The sequence below is a fragment of the Ambystoma mexicanum genome, chromosome 6p (genome assembly GCF_040938575.1).
Source record: "Ambystoma mexicanum isolate Mex_15411 chromosome 6p, UKY_AmexF1_1, whole genome shotgun sequence".
Lineage (NCBI taxonomy): Eukaryota > Metazoa > Chordata > Amphibia > Caudata > Ambystomatidae > Ambystoma > Ambystoma mexicanum.
The window spans coordinates 1374405626-1374427707 of record NC_090935.1 but is presented as its reverse complement, the minus strand read 5'-3'; the positions used below and the strand labels follow the sequence as shown (position 1 = coordinate 1374427707).

The 22082-nt window shown below is 43.5% G+C and overlaps 1 protein-coding gene across 3 annotated transcripts in view; it reads left to right on the top strand.

The window, feature by feature from the left end:
* Nucleotides 1-22082, top strand: part of TNKS (tankyrase) — a 2071987-nt gene that overhangs the window by 687531 nt on the left and 1362374 nt on the right. For all 3 annotated transcript variants that reach the window (XM_069626094.1, XM_069626093.1, XM_069626092.1), the window contains 2 exons: nt 10517-10608; nt 10698-10776. In XM_069626094.1, the coding sequence (XP_069482195.1) occupies nt 10517-10608; nt 10698-10776 (171 nt within the window). The remainder of the gene's footprint in view (nt 1-10516; nt 10609-10697; nt 10777-22082) is intronic.

Genomic DNA, 22082 nt, shown 5'->3' with positions numbered 1-22082 from the left:
CTGCAGCAGGGCTTCACCGGGCAAACCAATGGTCCAGGATTTGCAGCAGGCGTCCTCTTCAAGCTCTTCTTCGGTTCCTTCGTCCAGTGGTCAACTTTGCCTTCCAAGCCAAAAGACTCACCTTTTATTCAGTTCTCTCTCATTCATTCCAGCCTAGCTGTCACTCACCCAGCAGGGTGGCTGTCCTTGCCGGACAGTCAGCCAGCCAATCACCACAGAGTGCATTTGGGTCTCCTAGGAGACTAAGCACAGGGAGTTTCGGGCACCTCCCTCACTTCCTGCCTACCCCAGACACTCTGGAGCCAGAGGCGGGTTTCACTCAGAAACCCAGCCAAAGGCGAAATGAACAAAGAGACCAAACCTGGTGTGGCACAGAGAGAAACTCTAGAAGGACCTTTCCACAAAGACATGGCGAAAAACAAAGACTGGGGACCATTTTGTCAAAGATAGCTCTGCACCATTTTGAAAAAGATGGCTCCCGCGGTTAGCGTTACCGGAGCTGCGAACAGCCGCGGTAAATGCAAACTATAGTAGTTCTGAACGAAACCACTGCCACCAGCCACTCTGTGAGGAAAGGGTAACATAAAAATGTTACATGAGCACTTAGAAACAGGGCATACGAAGTAATGGTTTAGGTCGAATTGACCGGAAAGTTCTAAAAATGCTACCACCAAAGGATCAAACACCAAAAGTTCGATCTGTTGGTGGTAGCATTGAAAAAAAAACAGGGGCTCCGGCGGTGTCCCCCGCATTACTCTGCTCACTATACTTTATGGTATAGTGAGTGGGGGCTGCAGGGGGTACCTCCGCAGCCGTCAGTTTAAAAAAAAAAAGGATCCCGATCAGAAGTGAAAGGAAAATGGCGCTGCAGGAACCAGCGTGAAGATGAAGGTAAGTGGGGTTTGTTTATGTTGGTGGTGTGGGTGGGGGGTGTGTTATGTGTTTATGTGAGAATGTGTGTTTTTGGAAATTATCGGGGCTGAAATGTCCGAAAACAAAGTGTTCGAACCTTTGGTCATTCGAACACTGTTTTAGAACATTTCAGCCGTGGTAATTTCGGCTTTGGGTAAATCACTTGGATTCGAAGTAACCCCTCCAGCACTCTATTGTAAGATAGGTTGTGCTAGGTCTAGCAAGTACACTGCTAAGTAAAGTCAATTTCACTTCACTGTTCTGGAAAACAGTTTATCCCAGAGAAGGTATTTAAACCTTGGGACATATGGAAGACTTCCCTGTGTCACTGCACTGAAGGTGCTTTGGAACACAATTGTAAAAGATGTATATGGAGTTTTAGACTCCATAACCAAAAGAAACCAACACAGAAAACACATTGAATTGAAAAGTTCAAAGTCCCAAAGTTTAGCAAAAGAGCTGGAGGTCTCTAAGGTGGGAGGAATTGTAACATTTCTGAGAATTCACCCTGACAGTCATGGAACACGCCAACTCACCCGAGTGGATGTTGCACTGCTCACAATCCCCTAGTACAGGGGGATTCCCGGGACTAACAGGCCTGAAGAGCCCGGGACACCGAAACGTTGTCCTCTTCTATCACTCACCCGGTCTCTCCACACACTCGCCGCGCTTTTCTTTTCCACCGGACTAGTCCACTAGCACCGCCCGCAGGGGTGTCATGTTCTTGTGTGAGGAAAAATCACCACAGGAGCTCACCTGGAACCCCTGTTGGAGGCAGAGACCATTGCCCACCCTGTCACAGTCTGTAACTAAAGAATCCACGTGAAATGGGGAATATGTGCTGTCGTTACAGACTGGCAGTTAACACAACACAAGGACAACATGTAAACGAGCCCATCTTCCCCACGGGATATACACTTCATATTTGTAAAATATGCCCATGCAGACCGCATTTAAACTTTACTTTAATTTCTTTTCTTTTTATTTTTTTAACCCGAATCAAATCAGAGTTGCACATGCTTGTGGGAGCGTACTCCGCCCCACTAACCATTCATTCTGGCCATTAGGAGGGTCTGCATTGGGATCTCTGAAGAGGCTTTTGATATGTTGCTTTCTGCAAGGAGCCCATCCATCAAATCACTCATGATTTGCACAAGTTCACCTATTGGTGCAGGGATAGGAGGGCATCATTCCATTGTGTAAAATGTGTAGGATTCTGGAACCATTGAGTACTGATTGGATGACCTGCTATTTGTTTACGTCGGCCAAGAAAAGGAAATGCCATCTTGAAGGAGCTATTCTCCAGGAGATTCCTTCTCGGTATTAAAATGTGCTACCAGTTGCCCACAAAAGTGTACCAGTGAGCCTTCCCATGCTGGACACTTATCAGGCAAGTATGTTGCTTGCTTGCCTGCCTACCTTTTAAAAACCATTACCACCATGACTGGCAAGAAAGGCTGGAAGTGAGGTTTGGTGCTTGTTCAGGGATTTCTTTGTGTTGTCTTTCTCTTTTCCCTTTTAGATAATTTTGACCTGGTTAGTATTGAAACTGGGGAATGATTTGAACAAGTTGCGTTCAGTCATGTTTCTGATGGGTGCATTAAATATGCCGAAGGATTAGTCATCTGCTTGTCTAGCCTGCCAACAAATGCTTGTAAGACAGTTTAGAGTGTTTTAATGTAACTGTTCTGCTACCCCTCTGTGGTTTAACAGAGCATGAGGGATGAATACAGCTGTGGAAACTGAGTACTTGCATGTCCACCTAACTATGCAGAGGACCTCAATTTCAGTGTATGCTAGATGGGTTTCTAGAGTGCGGGTGGACAGATTGTAGGAGGCCACCCTAGTTATAATGAACAGGGGAACTCTGAGAGGTTAGCTAAAACCCAATAAAGGTAAACGTGGTGAGCAGTCGAGGCTATTCTCTGGCGAGTGTGGAGTCAGGGGTCCACAATGAGTCCACACTGTGAAGCACACAATTCAGTTTGTATAGGAATCTATGAAAATACAGTATTTATTCTAGGGTGTAAACACGCTAAAAAATGAAACAACCAGATATTGCAGAACTCAATAATAAATATTTACCCATAGTTTCTTCAAATGCATACAATGACTTAAATCGGCAAAGGAGGTAAGTAAAGTGATGCAGAAAAGATGGTTCCAAGTCAAAATTGATATTCCCCAAGTTCAGCAGTCTAATTCCTAAGAAGAATGAGGCCTTGTGTCCAAAGGTAACCGGGACCACAATGTCTCTCCAGAATGTATCTGTAGCAGGGGTCATTGTTCAAAAGAGATGCAGCGACGTTACTGTGTAAATAATTATGTTCTTATCTTTAAGATTATACTACCACCAAAAGGCAGTACAATGGAAGGATGCAAAGAGACTTGTTCTCAGTGTTATCATGTGGAGGACGGGGATGCAAATGCTTTGCATTGCCCCCATCCCCTCCCCGATTATCCCAGATTACGTGATGGGTGGACTGGGAGCCCCTGCTGGAGGATTTGATTTCCTGCCTTTGGTTCTGGTGAGAGGTGCCCTGGAGCTGCGGGGGCACAGATTGTACAGGTCAGGGATCCAGGAGCAGAGTGCAACCCTTGTCCAAGGCAAATGTAAGATTCACTGATGTAGCCCTCTGCAGGACACTTCACAGGACGGTGGAAGGCGCGTTTCTTAGTGGAGTTTACTTTAGTAAGCTATCCCAGTGGTTTGGATTTCTCCAACTCTTAGTATCAGTCTGTACTAACTCAGGACCTTGGTAGGGTGGCAGAGCAATCGGACGTGTTTTAAGAGGAAGATTTGAATGCACATCAAAGAAGCACTTATAATTTATATTAAATGATTTATTATATTTACCCCAGAATCACTTTACTGTATATGTTTACACTAGAACACTTCGTAATACTTTGAAATATACCTCAAAGGACACTTTCACTTTTGTGTTCATTTGCGGTTTCATTTGTTGCAATGTTAGAAAGGGAAAAGACCATGCTATCGTATTATCGGTAATTGCGTGCACGTGCGGTTCTTAACAGTTTTACGGTAAGACATTTACTCTGCAAACGCATACAAAAAAGTAACTTAAAGGAAGGGAAATGGTTAGAGTAACACTAGTCTGGTTCAAGGTTCTAGAGAGGGTTTCTTCTCACAGCAATGTTTTTTTAAGTCCAAAAACGCATTCCCTAGCTAATGGCAGTTTGGTGAAGGCTCAAAGTCTTGACAATCAGCAGAACGCGAAGAGTTCCTGTGGATTTCCTCAAGTCTGTAGTGTTATAGAAGCAGCAAGTTAACTAATGATGGAGACCCTATTAAGGACTCGGAGACAAAAGCAACGGCTGGAGTCTGAGGTAAGAGGTGGTTGCCCTCGACACCTCTACATGCACTCCAATACTCTGGAGTGACTTTCTGGAATCAGGTAAGCAATACCTTTTTCCCACAGTACCTTGGATTATAAGAAAATGTTTGTGCTCCGAGATGTTGCAGATCTGGACCCGACCTTCGGATTCCTTGGTCTGATGACTTGAAGGCAGGACAATGGACAAGATCTCTCAGCAGCAGTCTCGAGGCAGGACCTGAGGCACGACTTTCAACAGCTTCTTGGTTTGCTCTGTGGTTTTAGCGCCTTTTCTGTAGCACCAACAATGGACGAGAATTGCTCTGTCAATCTTCTTTGCTCGCTTTGAGGGGCTCTGGGCGAGTTGGAGTGTACTTGAGGACTCGGCATAGACTGGATTTGGCCTTTAATAATAAATAATGTATTTCTTATGTAGGGCTACACCCCCATAGGTCTCGGAGCACTCCAATAAGACATCCCACAGAAGGATGAAAGGCTGAGTTGACCCTGCCAGTATTCAAACCTGCCACACACAGGTGCTGCACACAGATATCGGGGGGGGGGAGGGCTTAGCTTGCTTTGCTATCTGACCACGACAGTGCACTTGAAATGGGCAGCTGCTCGCCTGGTATTGGGGTTCCACAGCTCTGGAACCTCCTAGGACCTCGGGAGATGGCTCATTTCAAAGTTCATCAAGGGAAGGAGCCGTACTCTTCAGAGCTCCTCTGTCACACAGAAAACTGGGTCAGGCCAGCAGTGGTTGCATCACAGTGCTGCAAAGGTTCTGCAGGTGTTTCTGGTCATCTTCAGTTCAGCTTCCAGTGGTCGACTTGCTTTTCACTCTAGAAGCCTCACCTTTTTCTACAGTTCCAGCACATACTCCTCTGCCATCTCTCTCAGCATTTTACAGAAAGGGGTGTTTGGCTGGCCAATCATGACAGCCAGACCCCCTGTGGGAGCTAGTCCTATTCAGACACTCTGACAAAGAACAGGGGGGTGGAAACCTCCTCCCCACTTCCTGCCCCCCCTAGACTCTGCAGCCTAGGCGGGGACACCCAAGGATTCCTGCCAATGGCAAAACACACACAATGACCGCCCCTTTCAAAATGGGCTAACAAAGAACAACCACGCTAGTAATGGCGAAAAAAGAAGGCAGGCGCCAAGTTGGTATTTGGGTGTCCCTATTGTGTACTACCAAGGCTATCGGTATAGCCTGTGGTACATAAATTACACAATAGTTGGTATAACAAGTTCACTGCCACCCGCCATAACAAGGAGATTGTCTGACAAAAAAGTCAGAGGAGCAGAGAGGAGGTGGATACTAGGTATCCTTTTGGCACTCCACATAAGGTGGTGTGTGCGCCCATCTCTCAGGCTATAGAGTTTTGGGAGAGATACTAAGTATGTCCCTATCTTTAAGAACTGTAGTTACTTGAGGATATTGAACAATTATCTTAGAGGACCATAAGGGTCCCCAGCAACACTGCCAGAAGGCACTGTGTGCTGCATTTGAAAAATACAGATGGCTTTTTAAGAGCTATGGAGCAGACAGAATCCTTAGTACAGGTAGAATACAAAGAATGGAGTTCCAAAATACGGAGTCCAAAAAGAATGAATGAGTGGAAAAAGTCTCCACTCATTCAGGATTTAAAGAAAAATGTCCAGAAGTCCAGCAAAAGGTGCTGGGGTGGGGTCTCACTAGGAGGGATGCTGAATTTCAGCAGGAAGGTGATTTATACCACAAGCTGGCGACCACCAAAGTTCCATCTGCAAATAATTAATGGCAACGATTTTAGCAAGGTAGCCCACTGGATAGCTGGACAGTCTACCAGGTGGTCCAGGGACACTTCCAAAGGCTCAGAATGACTGGATTCGCGAGCATGTTGAGACTGGTTGTTCCCACCAGTCCAGGGGTTGAACCGCACAGGGCCTTCGCAGATCATGTAGTCCAACAAGGCTTCATCGGGCCATATGCAGGAAGGGTTTCCAGGCCTCTTCAGGAGTCTTCTTTGGAACTTCAGTCAGCTGTTTGTCTACGAGGAATTCTTGGCTCCAATGCTGATCTGAAAAAATGGCCGTCAGTCATTCTTTTCCATAATGAAGCCTAGAAGCAAGCCCACCAATGGTAAGGATCTGCACCAGTGAAACACCCAGTAATTGTTCAATCAGGGACAACTATTGCTTTCACTCATGCCAGACACTCTGGCACCAGAGATGTGGAGTGGGACCAGACAGTCCCACCTGCTTCTTGGGAGACACGTGCACACACGCATCACTAGCCCACGAAAGCTGCAGATTTTCCGGCAAAGTGCATGACCTTATATGGGATTTCTGACCTGCCAAGGTAGGAAGAAGGCCAAACTACAATATGACCAAAGAACAAGTGCAAATCTAATGGCATGGCCTTTTTGGGGCACTAGCCACATTAGTAGCCATGCATGGTAAACACGAATGTGCATTAGCAATAAGACAAACATGGTAAAAATATAATTGCTGCCACCAGCTTGTCTTTAGGCACATATAAAAGTAACCAAAAGCCCAACTGTAAAAGGTAGGGTGTGTTAAGGATACTAATCGGGCGTGTCACACCGGTCCAGGATTCTTGGTCTTATCCACATTCATTTCCCGGACCACAATGGACCATGAACCAGGCTGGTTGGTGCAAAATAAAATATTTATTTTTAGAATTCACAAAAATCACACATTTTACTATGGGGCAGCAATCACCAATGGGGTGATAATGACAATGGAAGCAATGCACTTGGCTAACCTTCTAGTTGAACATATCCAAAGTACAATTGACTGGGAACACTTTTTGAATTAGGATAGATGGCACCCAATTTCAGGTTTCCCCCTGCAATGTTCCCTCAACCCACAAATAATCCAAATTCAACCTTCCCTCACAAAATAAGAGGGAAAACAGATTTTAAACCCTTTACAATGGCATAAAATGCCACTCGGAAATTGACAATTAATGTATGGTTAAATGTATGAGGCACATATGATTTGTCACAAAAGCAGTAAGGCATAAACACTTACAATCACAAGGCAATGGATCAACAAAAGGCATACAATTCTAAAACAAGTGGAAAGATAGAACATTCTGCAGACGAATTCACACGTTAGGAAATTGCATTTGTTTTCAATTCTCGTTTAAAATTACACAAACGAGTTTTATGAAAAAACGGGTGAAATATTTGGATTTTCAATGTGGTGTTTGGGGAATAGATGTATGTCACAGGGATACTATAGATTTGAAACGATGTCTCTAGCTACGAAACTGGATGAGATATGCAAATAGAAAAAGGTTCGATTTGGGTAAAATGAAGCCTTGAAAGAGAAGAAAATCCGCAGAGAAAAATACAGATTTGACTTAAACTAAATTATCAAGACTATATTGATAAAGAGGGACACATTAAGATCCAAGGTAGATTCGCGACATCAACCCTGTCACCCCCAGTGTTCAACTTTATCTGGAAATTACTCTGATTATTCCAAATATGACTGAGGGCTTATGATCTATGCAGGACAAAAAGGAATAGGTAAGTGGCGCTAACACTTAGAGCTAGATGACAAGATGCACAGAGACTTCTAACAGTTTTAACAAGTTACCAGTGTATGGATAGGATTACTAGAAAGTGGAACCCAAACAAAGGATCAGGATAAGGTGGGCTATGTGTTTCTATGGGGTGGGGAAAAATACTCAGTCCACTTTTTGGATCTGGGATTTTTGGACCGTCATTAGGTTCTTGTTCACGAAGGATTCTGGTCACCGGATAGCAGACTCTCCTGGCAAAAGACAGCTGGGCATGCCAGGTCTGGCCACCGGATACTAAAGGTCAGCGGGCATGCAGGTAGTGGCAAGAAGCCAGTTTGGTTTCAGGATGCTTCCAAAAAAGGGTACCCCAGCTTTTCCCCTTTTTAATGGGACTTTAGTGAGATTTTTTTAATGTAGGCCTCTGCTGGAGTAGAATCAGCTATGCTTTGGCCTGGCAGTGAAATCTGGAATCAACTATGCTTTGGCTTTGCAGTGGGCTCTGGAGTCTGGCAGGATGAATGGAAGATCAGGAACGCAGCACAGGAAATTCAGGAGGGAGTGTCTGGAATGCATAGTGACAGACTACATGGTGGGACAGGCTTAGCGGACCATGCCTCTAAACAACTGGATAGGACAATAGATGTTGGTTAACTCATCTAAGAGGTAACCCAGTTTGTTGCATTTTGAGATGAAAAGACTTCCCACAGACCTTTTTGCCAAAAATCAACCTGAACATAATTTACACATTTGTGGCATTTTAACCAATTACATAGGCACATTACATATTGTGTAGAGCATAGCAGTCCAATCCTCCAGTTTGTGAGTCATTGTTTCTCCCTTTTAATACGTTTTAGTCATTTTGAGTATGAATATTCAGCCTAATATTCTATAACTTTATACATGGGTGTGGATTATCATAAGGGATGTAAGTATTAAAATTCGCAATGGCATCATGGATACTTCCCTAATACCCAATTCTCTGCCATTTCTATTCCCCATGTTTCAGTGAAGTCTGACGTCTTACATGAAGGCCCATAAAATCGCTTTTAAACTGTTCACTTTTCAGATTTTTGCAAAGTCCTGTGGCAAAGATAAGTCTTACAAGTTTTAAGTATAAAATAGTCTTTGGAAGCAGAAACCTCAGTGTCCTGAAAGTTTATGGTGGTTCCTTTTTGGGGAAGTCTTAGCTTAGCCAACAGGAATAACCTGTGTTGGAGCTGGCAAAATCTAGCCAATGCAGTTTAACATTTTTATTTTGTCCTGAATCAAAAACAAGCCTGTTGAATAAAACAGCCCATATCTGTTTCCCCAGCAACAAACCCCTTTACATTGGTAGGCACAAACACGTTTTTACTCAACATTGTCCTTTCAAAACAGGCCTTTCTTTTTGGGTTTGTAAAAGCCCACTTTGACACATGGTAAATGCTGCTGGGATTACTCTTCCATCTACTTCCCAGTATTGTTCTGTAGCTGTAGCCAGCTTCTTTTACACAACAATCTGTACAAGGCAAAGTTCTCCTGAAATTGACATGTGCACAGAAAGCTAGAATTTCTTTTCAAGCTGTGATTTTTGACATTTTGTAGCAAATGTTTAAGCGTTTTTCCATGCAGCTGAAGTAAAGCTTTTGTTGATTTTCTCAGATGTGGCTGGCACAGCCTGCCATTCAGGAATAAGGCTCTTTTCTGTGAATATGGCTGGGTATGACAGGGTTTTTTTTGATAAAGGTAGTGTGATGAAGAACAGGGAAAAATAGCATCAGAGCGGCATCAGTTTAAATGTGAAATATTCCCTTTTTCAATAGGAACTTTGTGCTTGCAGCAAAGCAGCGCTATTTTCACTCAATTTCTTTAAGACAAACAAGATCACACCCTAGTAGCCTTTCTTGGGGTTCTTCCTGTTCCATCTTGCCCAATGGCGCTTGGAAAAACAGTGCAGCCCTCCTTTTGTTGCTGCAAAATGCAGTTTTGATGCAATGGTGCTCACAGGAGCCAGCACAGCCATTTTGCTGTTGACTGCCAAAGTGGTGCTTGGTTCTGGAGACGAATTCTGTTGAGTGGGTCAATGTAGCCCTCAGGTAATACAAAAGCATCCCCATTGCACTGCATTGTAAGATGCTGTGTGCAATGTTGAAAAGTTACAGAAGTGTAAACCTAGTCTCCCAGTACTGATGATGGATTGATCAGTTTCCCCATGACAAAATGCGCACACAGCAGCTGAGGTGGAGCTTGAAGGCTTTACTTCCTCATAAAAAGTCAGAACAGATTAAAAAAACAAAGCAAAAAGATTTAGGGTTGATAAACTATGGATCGAAAGTTTCTAACAGAGAAGTCTTTTCTAATTGTGCAACGTGCACCAAGGAGCTGTCAGAGCCGGTCATGCAGCTGTGTTTCTACCTTGCTGCTGTTCTAAAGTCCAAATCATTCTGCGCATGGATATGATTTCAAAGATGAGGAATCAGTTGAGGGACTTCACACACCGATCAGTTAAATCACATGTTTTTGCTCTGCACTTGGGTAATCGTGTGTTCTCAGAAGAAAACCATTAATTACTGGTTTTATTGTAAACTAAGCAATGTTGATGTGTGCTAGATGTTTGATAAATTTGTGACCACTGATCCAGGTTTAGCACTCCAGCCATTCAATGTCTGATGTAGCCATGGCTCTTGGAAAGTACCGAAATGTATGTAGTTTTGCCTTTTAGTCAAATACATAATCATGCATTTTGTTTTTGCAGCATTGCTCAGTGGCGTCTCTGCATCCAAAGCGCAAACAAATTACAGAACTGCTGCTTCGGAAAGGGGCCAGTGTCAACGAAAAGAACAAAGAGTATGTTGGACGTTTACTCTTAATGTACATTTACTTTTAATATTTGGTAACCTGTATGGATATTTTGTTAATGTTTGCTTTCCTTCCAGTTTAATGACACCTCTACATGTAGCCGCTGAAAGAGCTCATAATGATGTCCTTGAAGTTCTCCATAAGCACGGCGCAAAGGTAATTCTTTTTGAGTTTCACCCTAAGTCTGTGCTTAGGAAATCCTTTTTTTTTTAAACTTTGTTTATTTTAAATCAAGGCAGGATGACCGTTACATAACTTGAGGAAATCCTTTTTTAAAATATATATCTGCATCTAGAAATGCTTACTCTCTAACAAAGAATCCTAAAAGCAAAACCCTGCTAAAAGCTAAAGTGCCTTTTGTCTGTCCTATTCAGGAGCTTTCCTACTGTATTTGTGGCAAATGAGTACTCAAAAACATTGAGGTCCTAGCATGGAAGGTCATGGGTACCAGCGCATGTAGGATAGGGGTGCAGGTACGCCTCCTTCGGCTCCAATTTTCGGATTCCAAAACATGTTTCAGTACTCTGCAAAGCATGGTTTCTGAGCAGAGATGCAAGCCACAGAATATTATTAAGGAATACTCGCCATTTCGAGGCTCCCAAATGTTGCTGATCATTCTGAAAATGCCATATTTGATGAAGACCTATTTATGCATATTTTACTGTCCCTTTTCCTCAGGTGACCTTCAGTGTCTGCTTTGAGTGCAAAATTACTCCGCTTTCTCTCCCTGCATGAGCACTTTGAGAATGTTAAAGAATCTAATTAACGAAGTGTCTCAGTCTCATACCATTTTATTGAGCTTTTTGTGAAGTTTTTCATTCAGTCCCTTCACTGCTCTGGAAGACAGAGGGTGAAGTCTGTTAAAAGGTTCAGAGGTGGGGGGTGAGGGGCCTTCTCTTATGGCAGAAAATCCAGCCTACCAGAGTCGTGACCTTCTGGGAGGTGATCTAAAAAGGGACCAGCTGCATCATTTGCCCATATAGTAGCATACGTGATGTGGCCTTTGATACTGAGGAGAAAGTTAGGCATCTCTCACTTGTCGGTATCCCCCATCATAGCAGGATTGACTTTAGTAATGTGCTTAACCAGAACCTCTGGGGTTCATCTGTGGCTGAAACGATGAGAACCCCTTATTTTTTCAAACCCGCACTACCCTGCTTCACAAAGGCATATGCATCCAAAGACCAGCTAGTACGACTGCATAGATGAGAACGGGTCCCAGCAGGAGGAAGAGAAAAACTTGCTTAAAGTCAATGCTAAAGGATGCACATAAGCTGAGTTGGAGCCAATGATGCAAAGGGCGAACAGTAGATGTGAGCAGACTGAAGGCTCTGTGAAAGAAGACTTCAGTAGGCTTTTTGGGTTTGGTTGTATGTCATGTCAGAACTTGTGCAGGGTATGCCTGAGAATGGATGAGGGCTGGTACTGATGCTTGGCCTTTTGTCACTTCTCAAGATTGTGGACCTGCAAGGTGTTGATAGTTGTAGTACGCAAGCCATTTAATAACTGCAGAGGCCCCAAGCAAAGATGATTAAGTGAGGAAACATGTGGGCATTCAAAAATGCCTGCGAATTACTTGAGAAACGGTCAACCAATGAAAGTTGCAGGAGAGAGCAGAACTGAAGCGTGGACTGAACACGAGAAACATGGGAGGAGAAAACATATGAAGGAGGCCATTAAGGAGATGGAGGTTCTTGTCTGCTGTTGCTGCCAGTGGACTTGGGGGGCCTTCAGACACTGGTTGTGTCTTAAGTTGGCAAAGTAAAGATGCGTGACTTGTCCCCCCTCAAGGGCAGCTTGCAAGTATTGTGCTCCCTAACAATCATTTCAGTCGGTAAGGCTTCTAAGTAGATCAATCTCCTTTGCGGACAATGGGATGGTTGTGTCTTTTGCGTGTGCACTCTGCTCCATATTGACCTGGGGCATAATAACCCCTGACCAGTGACATTGGAAACCAAACATTGTTTTCTTGGTTTGGGTTACAAATAGCAATAAAACAGCAAGCTGGTGCTATAATCCGCATGACTGTGACTGTTACCCTGGGGTGGTGTGACACTGACCCCCTGATATGGAAAATAGCGCAAATTGTTTCCTATTATGACACTGTTAATGGATATCCATCCCAAGTAGTGTCCCAAGCTTGTGCGTTTTGTATATGTTCTCTTTTGTTGCCATTGTCACCTGTTAGGCAAGATTGTATGTAGTATCCTGTGGGAGACTGCACCAGCCTTGTCCTCTTGGCAATAGTTAAAACAAACTTTGGAATAAGCATGTACTACACAAGTTGGTAGAGTGACTGAGCTGTAGGGTTATTACAGAGAGATTCACAGTGACAAGTATCCAAATAAACACACTCAAGGTTTCTTGATTAAACAATGTATTATTTTTAGTCGGTTGAATACGCCTTCTTTAAAAGGGAGCAAACTATGTAACACAATAATATACTTCGAAAATACACCCTCTGTTTCAATAAATCAGTAGATGCCCATTTGGATTGGCACACAGATACTTCATGCACCCTCAGGTGACTTAAATAACTAGAACACTGTGGACATTGATATATCAATGGCACATTTAGAGCACTACTGAGCTTAGTGTCAAAAAGAAAAGATGAGGGCATAAACAATGTTTAACAAATATTCTTAAGCAGCTAAGTACTTTTTGAACCTTCCAAATGCAAAGTAAAAATATCCTTTCCTGGGCGAAAGGTAAAGCACAAAGTCAGAAGTAAGAAGAGTCTTTCTGGGAGCCAGTGCAGCCAATGTTAGTTGAGCAAAAGTCGAGGTGAGCTGAAACACTTTTTTGCAGGTAAGTAAAAAGTCTTGCACAATGTTTTAGAAGTCTTTGTAGAAAATGAAATCACTTTAGGTCCACAAGCTGGGAGAGTTGTGAGGGGCAAAGCTGCAAGACACTCTGCAAAAGCAACCACGACTGAGAACTAGCAAGGCTGCACAACAAGAGTTAAGTCTACTTAGTTTTGCAGTACCGTTGGTTAGAAGAAAGTGTTTCCAGCTGGCTTTTGTTCCTGTGTAGATCTGCAGATCCTGTTGTTCCTGGGCCTCAGTCGTAGGGACAAGAGGGAGGATGTCCGGGGACTTGTGCACTACGAACTGAAGGTTGGCGGCAGCAATGGGCACACTTCAGATCAGCAGCATTTCATGGGTTTATCTCCTTGCGGCTCTTGCAAACAGCACCACTGCGGTTCTCGGATACCTTTATGGACTTTCCTCGCATCAGGGGTCCAAAAGACTGTTGAGGTGGCTCGGGCAGTTCTGCTTCATGGCAGTCCGGAGGATCTTCCTGGAGCTCGGGTCCGACTTTAAAATGACACTCGATTCTGGTGTTCCTCTCCCTGGCAATCGGTTCCTGCAGCCGCATTGGAAGTACAGCCAGCTCTGATAATGTCTGGACGAGTTTGCTTTGGGGGTGATTGGTCCCACCAACCCAAGGGGAGAAGTTGTCTGTTGCAGGGCTTCTCTAGTCGAGGCGAATTCAGAGCTTCAGCAATGCAGCAGGGCTTCACAGTGCAAACCAACGGTCCAGGAGTTGCAGCAGGAGTCTCTTCCAAGTTCTTCTTCGGATTCCTTTGTCCAGTTGTTCACTCTGACTTCCAAGCAAAATGCCCTGCCTTTTATGCAGGTTTCACTCATTCATTTGCAGCCTAGCTGTCAAACAGGGTGGCTGTCCTCCAAGGACAGACCTCCAGCCAATCACCCTTGGGTGCATTCCTGTAACCAAGGAGACTAAGCACAGGGAGTTTCAGGCACCTCCCTCGCTTCCTGCCCTGCTAAACACGCTGGAGCCAGAGGCGAGCTTCGCTCGTGAATCCTGCCAAAGAAAAAACAAAGGGACCAAACCTGGTTTGGCACATTGAGTAAATCTCAACAAGGACCCTTCCAGCAAGAAATGTCAAAAGACCAGGGCCATTTTAACGAAATGGGTACCCATGGGTGTCTTAATGCAACTGCAATTGCAGCCCGTGGTAAAAACACACAATCGTAGCAAAAAGTAAACCACTGCCACCAGCCATTAATTGTAGAAAGGGTAGCATAAAAACGTTACATGAGAAACTAGACAAAGGGGATATAAGTAACCCCTCCAGGACCCTATCGTAAGATAGTGTGTGCTGGGCCTAGAAAGATACAACATGTAAGTAAAGTCAGTTTCACTACACTGCTCTTGGAAACAGTAGTTTGACCAAGGGAAGATATTTAAACCTTTGGGAAATCTGACTTCCCTGTGCCACTGCACTGAAGGTGCTGTGTCTCATAATGTAAAGATGCCTTTGGAATTTGCCATGTCAGACTCCGAAATCAAAAGAAACAGGAGTCCAAATCACAGAAAAATACGTACGTGGGGGAAAAAGGTCTCTCTCCCCAGGTTAGAAGTTCTAAAGTCCAGCATAAAGAGCTCAGTGTCTCTAAGGTAGAAGGGAATTAGCACATTTCTGAGAATTCTCCCTAACACCAATGTATAGAAGTCAAGACATGAAGCATTTCCATCTGAAAAATATATTATTCACAAAGTGCTATCAAAATAAAGAAAAGAAGCCATGCAATTATCATTTTGCTTTTCATATTTTGAGCTTTGTGTATTTTTTACCTTTGAATTGGGCTGCTCTAATCGATTCGGTTTACTAATAATACCCTTCTACTATCCCCATCATTCTGAGCGCCTAGATGCTTTCGGGCAATAGTCCGCGCTCTAGGAGTATGGCACATTACATTACATCTCATTATGTTTACACCACTGTTTGCTGTATGTAGCGAACATCTCCCAAAAATTCTGGCCCCCAATAATTAATGAAGTGTTGAATTTTTTGAAAGAGAATAGAAAGTTATTTTGTCGGGTCAGTCATTTGACTCCTTTACTAACTTTTAGCCACCCTTGACTTTATTTTGGCTTTTTAGTTTACTTGAATGTCTTTGCTGTCGGGGGCATTTCTGAGAAACTTCTACTGATTGATATTCCTGTGCCATCAACTCATTTATGATGTGCTGCCGTTACTAGCCTATATGGCTACCAGGGCAGTGGTGCTCCTTGTTCCCCCCCCCATGTTTTCTCACCCAGAAAGGTTATTTGCAGTAGGTTAGTGGCAGCCACATTTTTATGTTGCACCCATCCATTAACAAGTTTAGTGCGTTGGTAGCCAAATGCTTATATTTGGGGGCCATTGGGCTACAAAAATCGTACACCTATGCCATTTTGTTTGGCGTTTCTTTGTTTGGGCCACAAGGAATGACCAAAATGTCAGAGCCTACCCAAGCACGCTTTGTGTATTTTGTATACTGTTGGGGAGAATTTTCATTTCAGGGCTAAATTCCACCCACCTTGGAGACCCCCAGCACTTTTGCTGAACTTTAGGACTTTTTAGTTTTAACCCGATTTGGATTATGTTTTTCCTTTGTTTTTGTAGTCTGCCAAACTCAATAGGCATCTACATTTTGTATGTAACACACAGCACCTTCAGAGTTCTCATAAGGTTTATATACCTTTTCTTGTGTGAACTACTATTCCCATGAATAGTAAATTGAAATGGACTTACCTTTTTTCTTTATAGGTCCAGCACACACCATCTTATTCAGAGTGCTGGGTGGGGGTTACTTAGTGGCCCCTGATCCCATCTACTCATGTAACATTTTTATGTTACCCTCACTACTTTAAATGGCTGGTGGCAGTGATTTAGTTTTCCTACTATTGTGCTTTTTTACCGCAGGCTGAATCCTCAGCTGCCGTATAGCACCCATGGGTGACCATTTTGTCAAAATGGCCCCGGTCGTCTTTTTTCGCCTTTTTCCAGTTATGTCTTGCATGGGTTTTACTCTGCGTGCCAAGCTAGGTTTGAGCCCTTGGTTTGTTTTGCCTTTGGCGGGCTTCAGTACTGAACCTGCCTTTGGCTCCAGTGTGTCTGGAAGAGCAGGAAGTGAGGGAAGTTCCCGAAACTACCCTGTCCTTTGTCTTTAGGAATGCTTGAAGGCACCCAGTCCTGATTGGCTGGCCTTTCAGGACCATGCTGTTTGAGTGACAGACAGACTGTGCATGAATGGGAGAAACCTGTTTAAAAGGCAAGGGTTTTGGGACTGAAGACAGTCTACCACTGGGAACAACAACCTGAAGAAGAAACCGTGAACAAAGCTTGCTGTATCCTCCTGGACCTTTGAATTGCCGGGTGAAGCTTTGCTGTTGAGCTGAAACTCCTTTTTCTGATCGACGAGAGAAGCTCCAGAAGGGACGACTTCTTCCCTTGGGTTAGTGGGACCAACTAACCCCAAGACGAACTCCATCTTCCCTGACTGGCTGTACTTCTTTGCTTCTGCAGGAACCGAGTGCCAGGGGTTGAATAATCTGTAGTAGAGTGCAACGTCTGCAAGCCGGCCAGAAGCTCCAGGAGTCTCCCTAGGACCTTCCAGAAGCAGAAGGACCAGAGTTCAAGTCCCCTCACGAGCGCAGGACTCAAGGAGTGAAGGAAGTCCAACCAGTGTCGAAGATATGCAGTGGTGCTGTTTACCGAGCGCTGAAACCGCAAAGTGCCACTGATCTGAAGAGAGCCCGTACCTGCCACCAACCTCTGAAATTGCTGCTGCAGGAGTCAGACGTCCTCCCTCTTGTCCCCAAGACTGAGGCCCAGGAACCCAGGATCTGCATCACTGCAACCCGACAGAAGCCAGCTGGACCACTCTTCTAACCAAAGGTACTGTTCCGACCCTGTCTTTAACTTTGCTCGTCTCAGTTGAGACTTGCAGTAGCTACTTGTTATAGTTTATTTCCGCTCTACCTGTCACAAGTGTAAAAGCTTGTGACCCTTCAGTGATTTGTTTTCAACAACCTCTCTAACTTTGTGCAATACTTTATTATCTAAGAAGTACCTCAGCTCCATAGACTGTGCTCCAATTGAGTTTAGCTGTCCTGGCTCTCTTCAGACTCTTCTAGACAATTTGACTTTCATATTTACTGTACCTCAGAGGTGATAACTTGGTTTTAAACTATTATTGCTGGGAAAGGTTTTTGGCTAGATTTTATTGGAAGATTTAAGTGTTCACATGCATTGAGAACCTGATTAACCTTTATCCTTCCCTTAAACATTGTGTAAAAAGTATCTCCAAAGTGTAGCTACTAGCTTTGTGTTGATACTGGAAAAGTATTTTAAAGTATATTTGATTGTTACACATTGCCATTTTTAAAGAGGGCTTATTTAAAAACTACTGTTCAATAATTATTTATAGCGTAAACCTTGAGTGTAGGTGTTACTTGGCTACTTGTATATGTGGATTTCATTACTACACCTCACATTTACCCCTCTTGAGATAAGCCTGGCTGCTCAGGCACACTACCAACTTGTGTAGTACAGGCCTATACCAAAAGGTGGGTTACTACATAAATTCTTGCTTAACGTATACGTCTGACTAGATGTGGTTGTCTGTTAGGGACAGCTTTCTAAAGTCCAACTAAGGGCTTCATAAAACCACATGGGAGCCAGTACAAAAACTCCACTGTTAGTATAAGGTGTTCCACCTGAGAATGTGGATAGAATGTAGCTCTGTACAAAGAAATTGTACCATGCACATGGTCCAAAGAAACTGAAACACTTGGTATTGTGAAAATATGTTTTCTACAAGTAGGCCAAGATGCATCTTGGGGAAGTAAGTACTTGAACATATCATACATACAAATACACTATTACAAAAACTAACTCAATACCTATGGTATGGTATTAACCTTATTTTGAGGAGCATGAAGCAAGTCAGTGTGAATCAAGCCAATAGGTTGATGTGTAAAGGTTGTACAACCAAATGTACAATCGAGGAAAAAATGAACAATAATTATACTTTCAGGATACCAATATACTGTTCTTGGAATACAACCAGGTTAGACATACCTTTAGCATACCACGATGAATTCAAGGATAGTAGACCCCGTCAGTCATGCAGTCACACTCTGTTACAGAAATCACTTAATAGACCAACTTACATACCTTGAAACTTTACTTTTTAGAACACAGTTCAGAGCTAGTAAAGCAGCTCATATACATTCTGGAGGGGCCTTAAGCTACTCAATGATGAGTTTGATTGCTCAATAACTATTTTAGAATGCACTAAGCAATTCAGGGAAAGCAAAACCCAACTACGGTTTAAGAAAGACACAATGTATTTCAAGTTAATTAATTGATCTATTGGTGCGTAACTGTCCGCTACCTAATAGCTGGTTGTACCAAGTATACTTTTCAGAAGAGCACAATACAGTTTCTAAGGTAAGTAAGAACCTAAGATAAGTATTTTGAAAACTCACCCCAGTGTTACAAGTTTAGAAGAGCAGCATATGTTCAAGGAAAGGTCAGACCCATATACTTTTAAGAATGGCTACAAGCAACTCAAAGACAAGTATTAACTTCTAGACTGTTTTAGATCTGTATAAAGCAGATCGTGGAAAAGCAAAACCTAATGGTACATTTTAAGAATGACAATCTGTTATTCAAGATAGGCAAGCCCTATTGGTGAGCTTTTACACTCATTCAGTAAATGATAAAATTGTACCATCACTTATTAGTTTTTAGAATGTGGGACACTATTCAAAGTAAAGCAACTTACGTACTTTTTACAGGTGACTGCTTCGATAATTGTAGGCGTGAACCACTACTGTTACAGGAAAATTACTCCACTGCTTAAATAGTAATGGCTTCCACTAGCAATTGTTACCGTTACAACACTAACTCATTTACAAGTAAGTACACTTGTCATTGTTTTCAAGACAGAGGTTTTATCTTTTTGTAGTTCTTCCCTAGTCTATAGCCTGAGTTTTCTCTGAGGAGGGACTGGCTGCTAGACCCAATGGTCTAGGAGCCAGCTGTTAGGCAGGTCGGGATAGGGTTCAGATGCAGGAAAGTGAGTTCCAGAGGATATCTCTACACACAAGTATTCGCTTCAGATTTAGTTCTAAGTGTACAGGGACTTCACTGACGGCTCCCTATATGCGTTCTAGAATTAGACCTGGGGGAATGGTATGGCCAAACCTTCAACCACCTGAATCACCCACTCAGCCTCACAGGATTCACACAAGACAGCAGAGTACCTTAAAGGAAAAGAGCTTCTGGGTGGATTCCTTCAGGATGCCACAGGACCAGGTCCCAGGATTCTTGGTCTGGAGACTGAAGAAATGGACACTGGAGGGGAACTTGCTGCAGCAGTTCAATAGGATGCTTACGTGCAAAACCTTCTTCTCAGATTGTTGCAAGACTGTGGATTTGGTGCCTTTTTACAGGAGCAGGATGAGCACTGAATATCACTGGTCGGATTCTCTTCACTCTCTCCGTCCTGCACTCTGATGAGGGAACATCAGGGATTTGAATCTAGTCTCTGGAGGTCCAGCAGGAGTAGGCCAAAGTTTCAGGTGAATTCTGACTTCGGAAGATCATGCACCGCACTCGGGCTCGAGGTCCCCTGGTATTTGCATTTTGCAGCCCAGCAAGGTCCCCAGCATGATGAGGGAGGGCTTGTTTTGAAGGTTTTCAAGAATAGTGGATCTCATCAGCCTCTGGGTAGGAGTCGTTGCATTCGGGACCCCCAGTTCGCTTGGAAGGAAGGGTTACAGAATGCTCTGGTTACATAGCAGGCTCTCCAGTCGCTGGAAATCGTTAAAGCAGTATTTTCTTCCTCTTTGGATTAAGCTCGAGTGGTGACTTGTCAGCAGCTTCCAGGATCTGTATTTAACAGTATCTACAGAACAACTTCTGCAAACTCTCCCTGCAGTTTAAAAAAAGGGACCAGTCTTGCTGTCCAATGAGGACAGCCAGCCCCCATTAGAAACTGGTTCCTTTCAGACAAGGTGTCAAAGGGCTGCAGAGTTGTTGACTCCTCCCTCGCTTCCTGCCTTCTCAGACACTCTGGAGCTTAGGCAGGGAATGAAAAGGATTCCTGACAAAGACAAAACTTACACCGAGGTAGTTTCCGACTAGAATGGCAGAAGACTACCTAGGAAAGGACGACAGTTAAAACATTTTTTTTTTGAAATTTTTATTTTAATTTTCAAAATTACAATAAGATGAACAATAACATATTAGATGATTACAACAAAATACACATAATCTCTAACCTACATACTCAACTATATACAAACCCCCCCAGAGTCAAATCAGATCTAAAATCAGGCCTAATACAATAAAAGAAATTTACTCCATATCTTATTGAACAATGCACTCTTTTTCTCCCTCAGGTACAAAACCCTTTCGATATCAGCCAAAATATGCATCTCAGCAATCCACATTTCAATTGTAACAGGAGTAGATGTTTTCCAGTTTCTCTATCAATTTCTTTCCCACCATTGCTCCCCGAAAGATCCACTTTCTCTGGGAGGTACTCAAATCTTCCAACACATCAGTGCTGCCCAGCACAATGGTCTTAAAATCCAAGTGGATTCTCTCTTCGAGAACTCTCTCACAAATCTGATCAAATTCGAACCACATACCCCTCACTCTTGGACATTCCCACAGCATATGTTCAAAGGTGCCCCTCTCCTGAATACACGCCCAACAGTCAGAGTTATCACTCATTCCTCTTTCCATCAAACGCTCCGGTGTCCAATAAGTTCTATGTAGAATCTTAATCTGCCGCGATCTTTCAACCAGACTCAAAGAACACAGTTTCACATTCTCACAGATTCGAGACCAATGCTCTTCCGCAATGTCCTCACCAATCCTTCGGTTCCAATCCAGCCTCACAGCATCATTTATCTTGTAGTTGGACACAATTTGTTTATAAACATAGCTGACCAAGCCACAACCACTCACCCCAGGTATCCAACCAAGCAAATCCAAATTGACTCCTTTCTCCATATTTACGTCACCTACTGCTCTCCGGATCTTCCGATAGTCCGCCATACAAAAGGTAGGGATATCAAACTTCAACTTGACCTCTCTGGCAGTCATCCAAGTCATACCTTTAAAAAGGTCCCCAATCCACTGAACCCCAGCAAGGAACCATTCATGCCAGAACATAACTTTCCCTTCATATGTAACACTCGGATTCAGCCAAAGTGAAGCATTCGGGTCTCTCAATGCATCGAAACCCAAACACTCATTCAAAGTCAACCACGAAGTCCGTAGACTCTTAGTCAACGGATTCTCCAACCTCCGTCTGCATGGCTGACTCGTTAATAAAGCCCGGGGTGACAACGGACTCACATGACTAGATTCCGCACCAAACCAATCCGTACCATCTGATTTAATACATGCAAATAAGGTACGGGCCATGAAGGCCAGATGATATACCCTGAAGTCTGGCACCCCTAGCCCGCCTTTCGACAAGGGCAATTGCAGTTTACTTATCCTCAGGCGCGGAGGTTTATGATCCCACAAGAAACCCTGCATAAGCCTATCCAGTTCCCGCCAATACCTTTTCTCAATTTCCAACGGAACCATACTTAAAACATAGTTTACTCTGGGAGTTGACACCATCTTTAAAGCATTCACC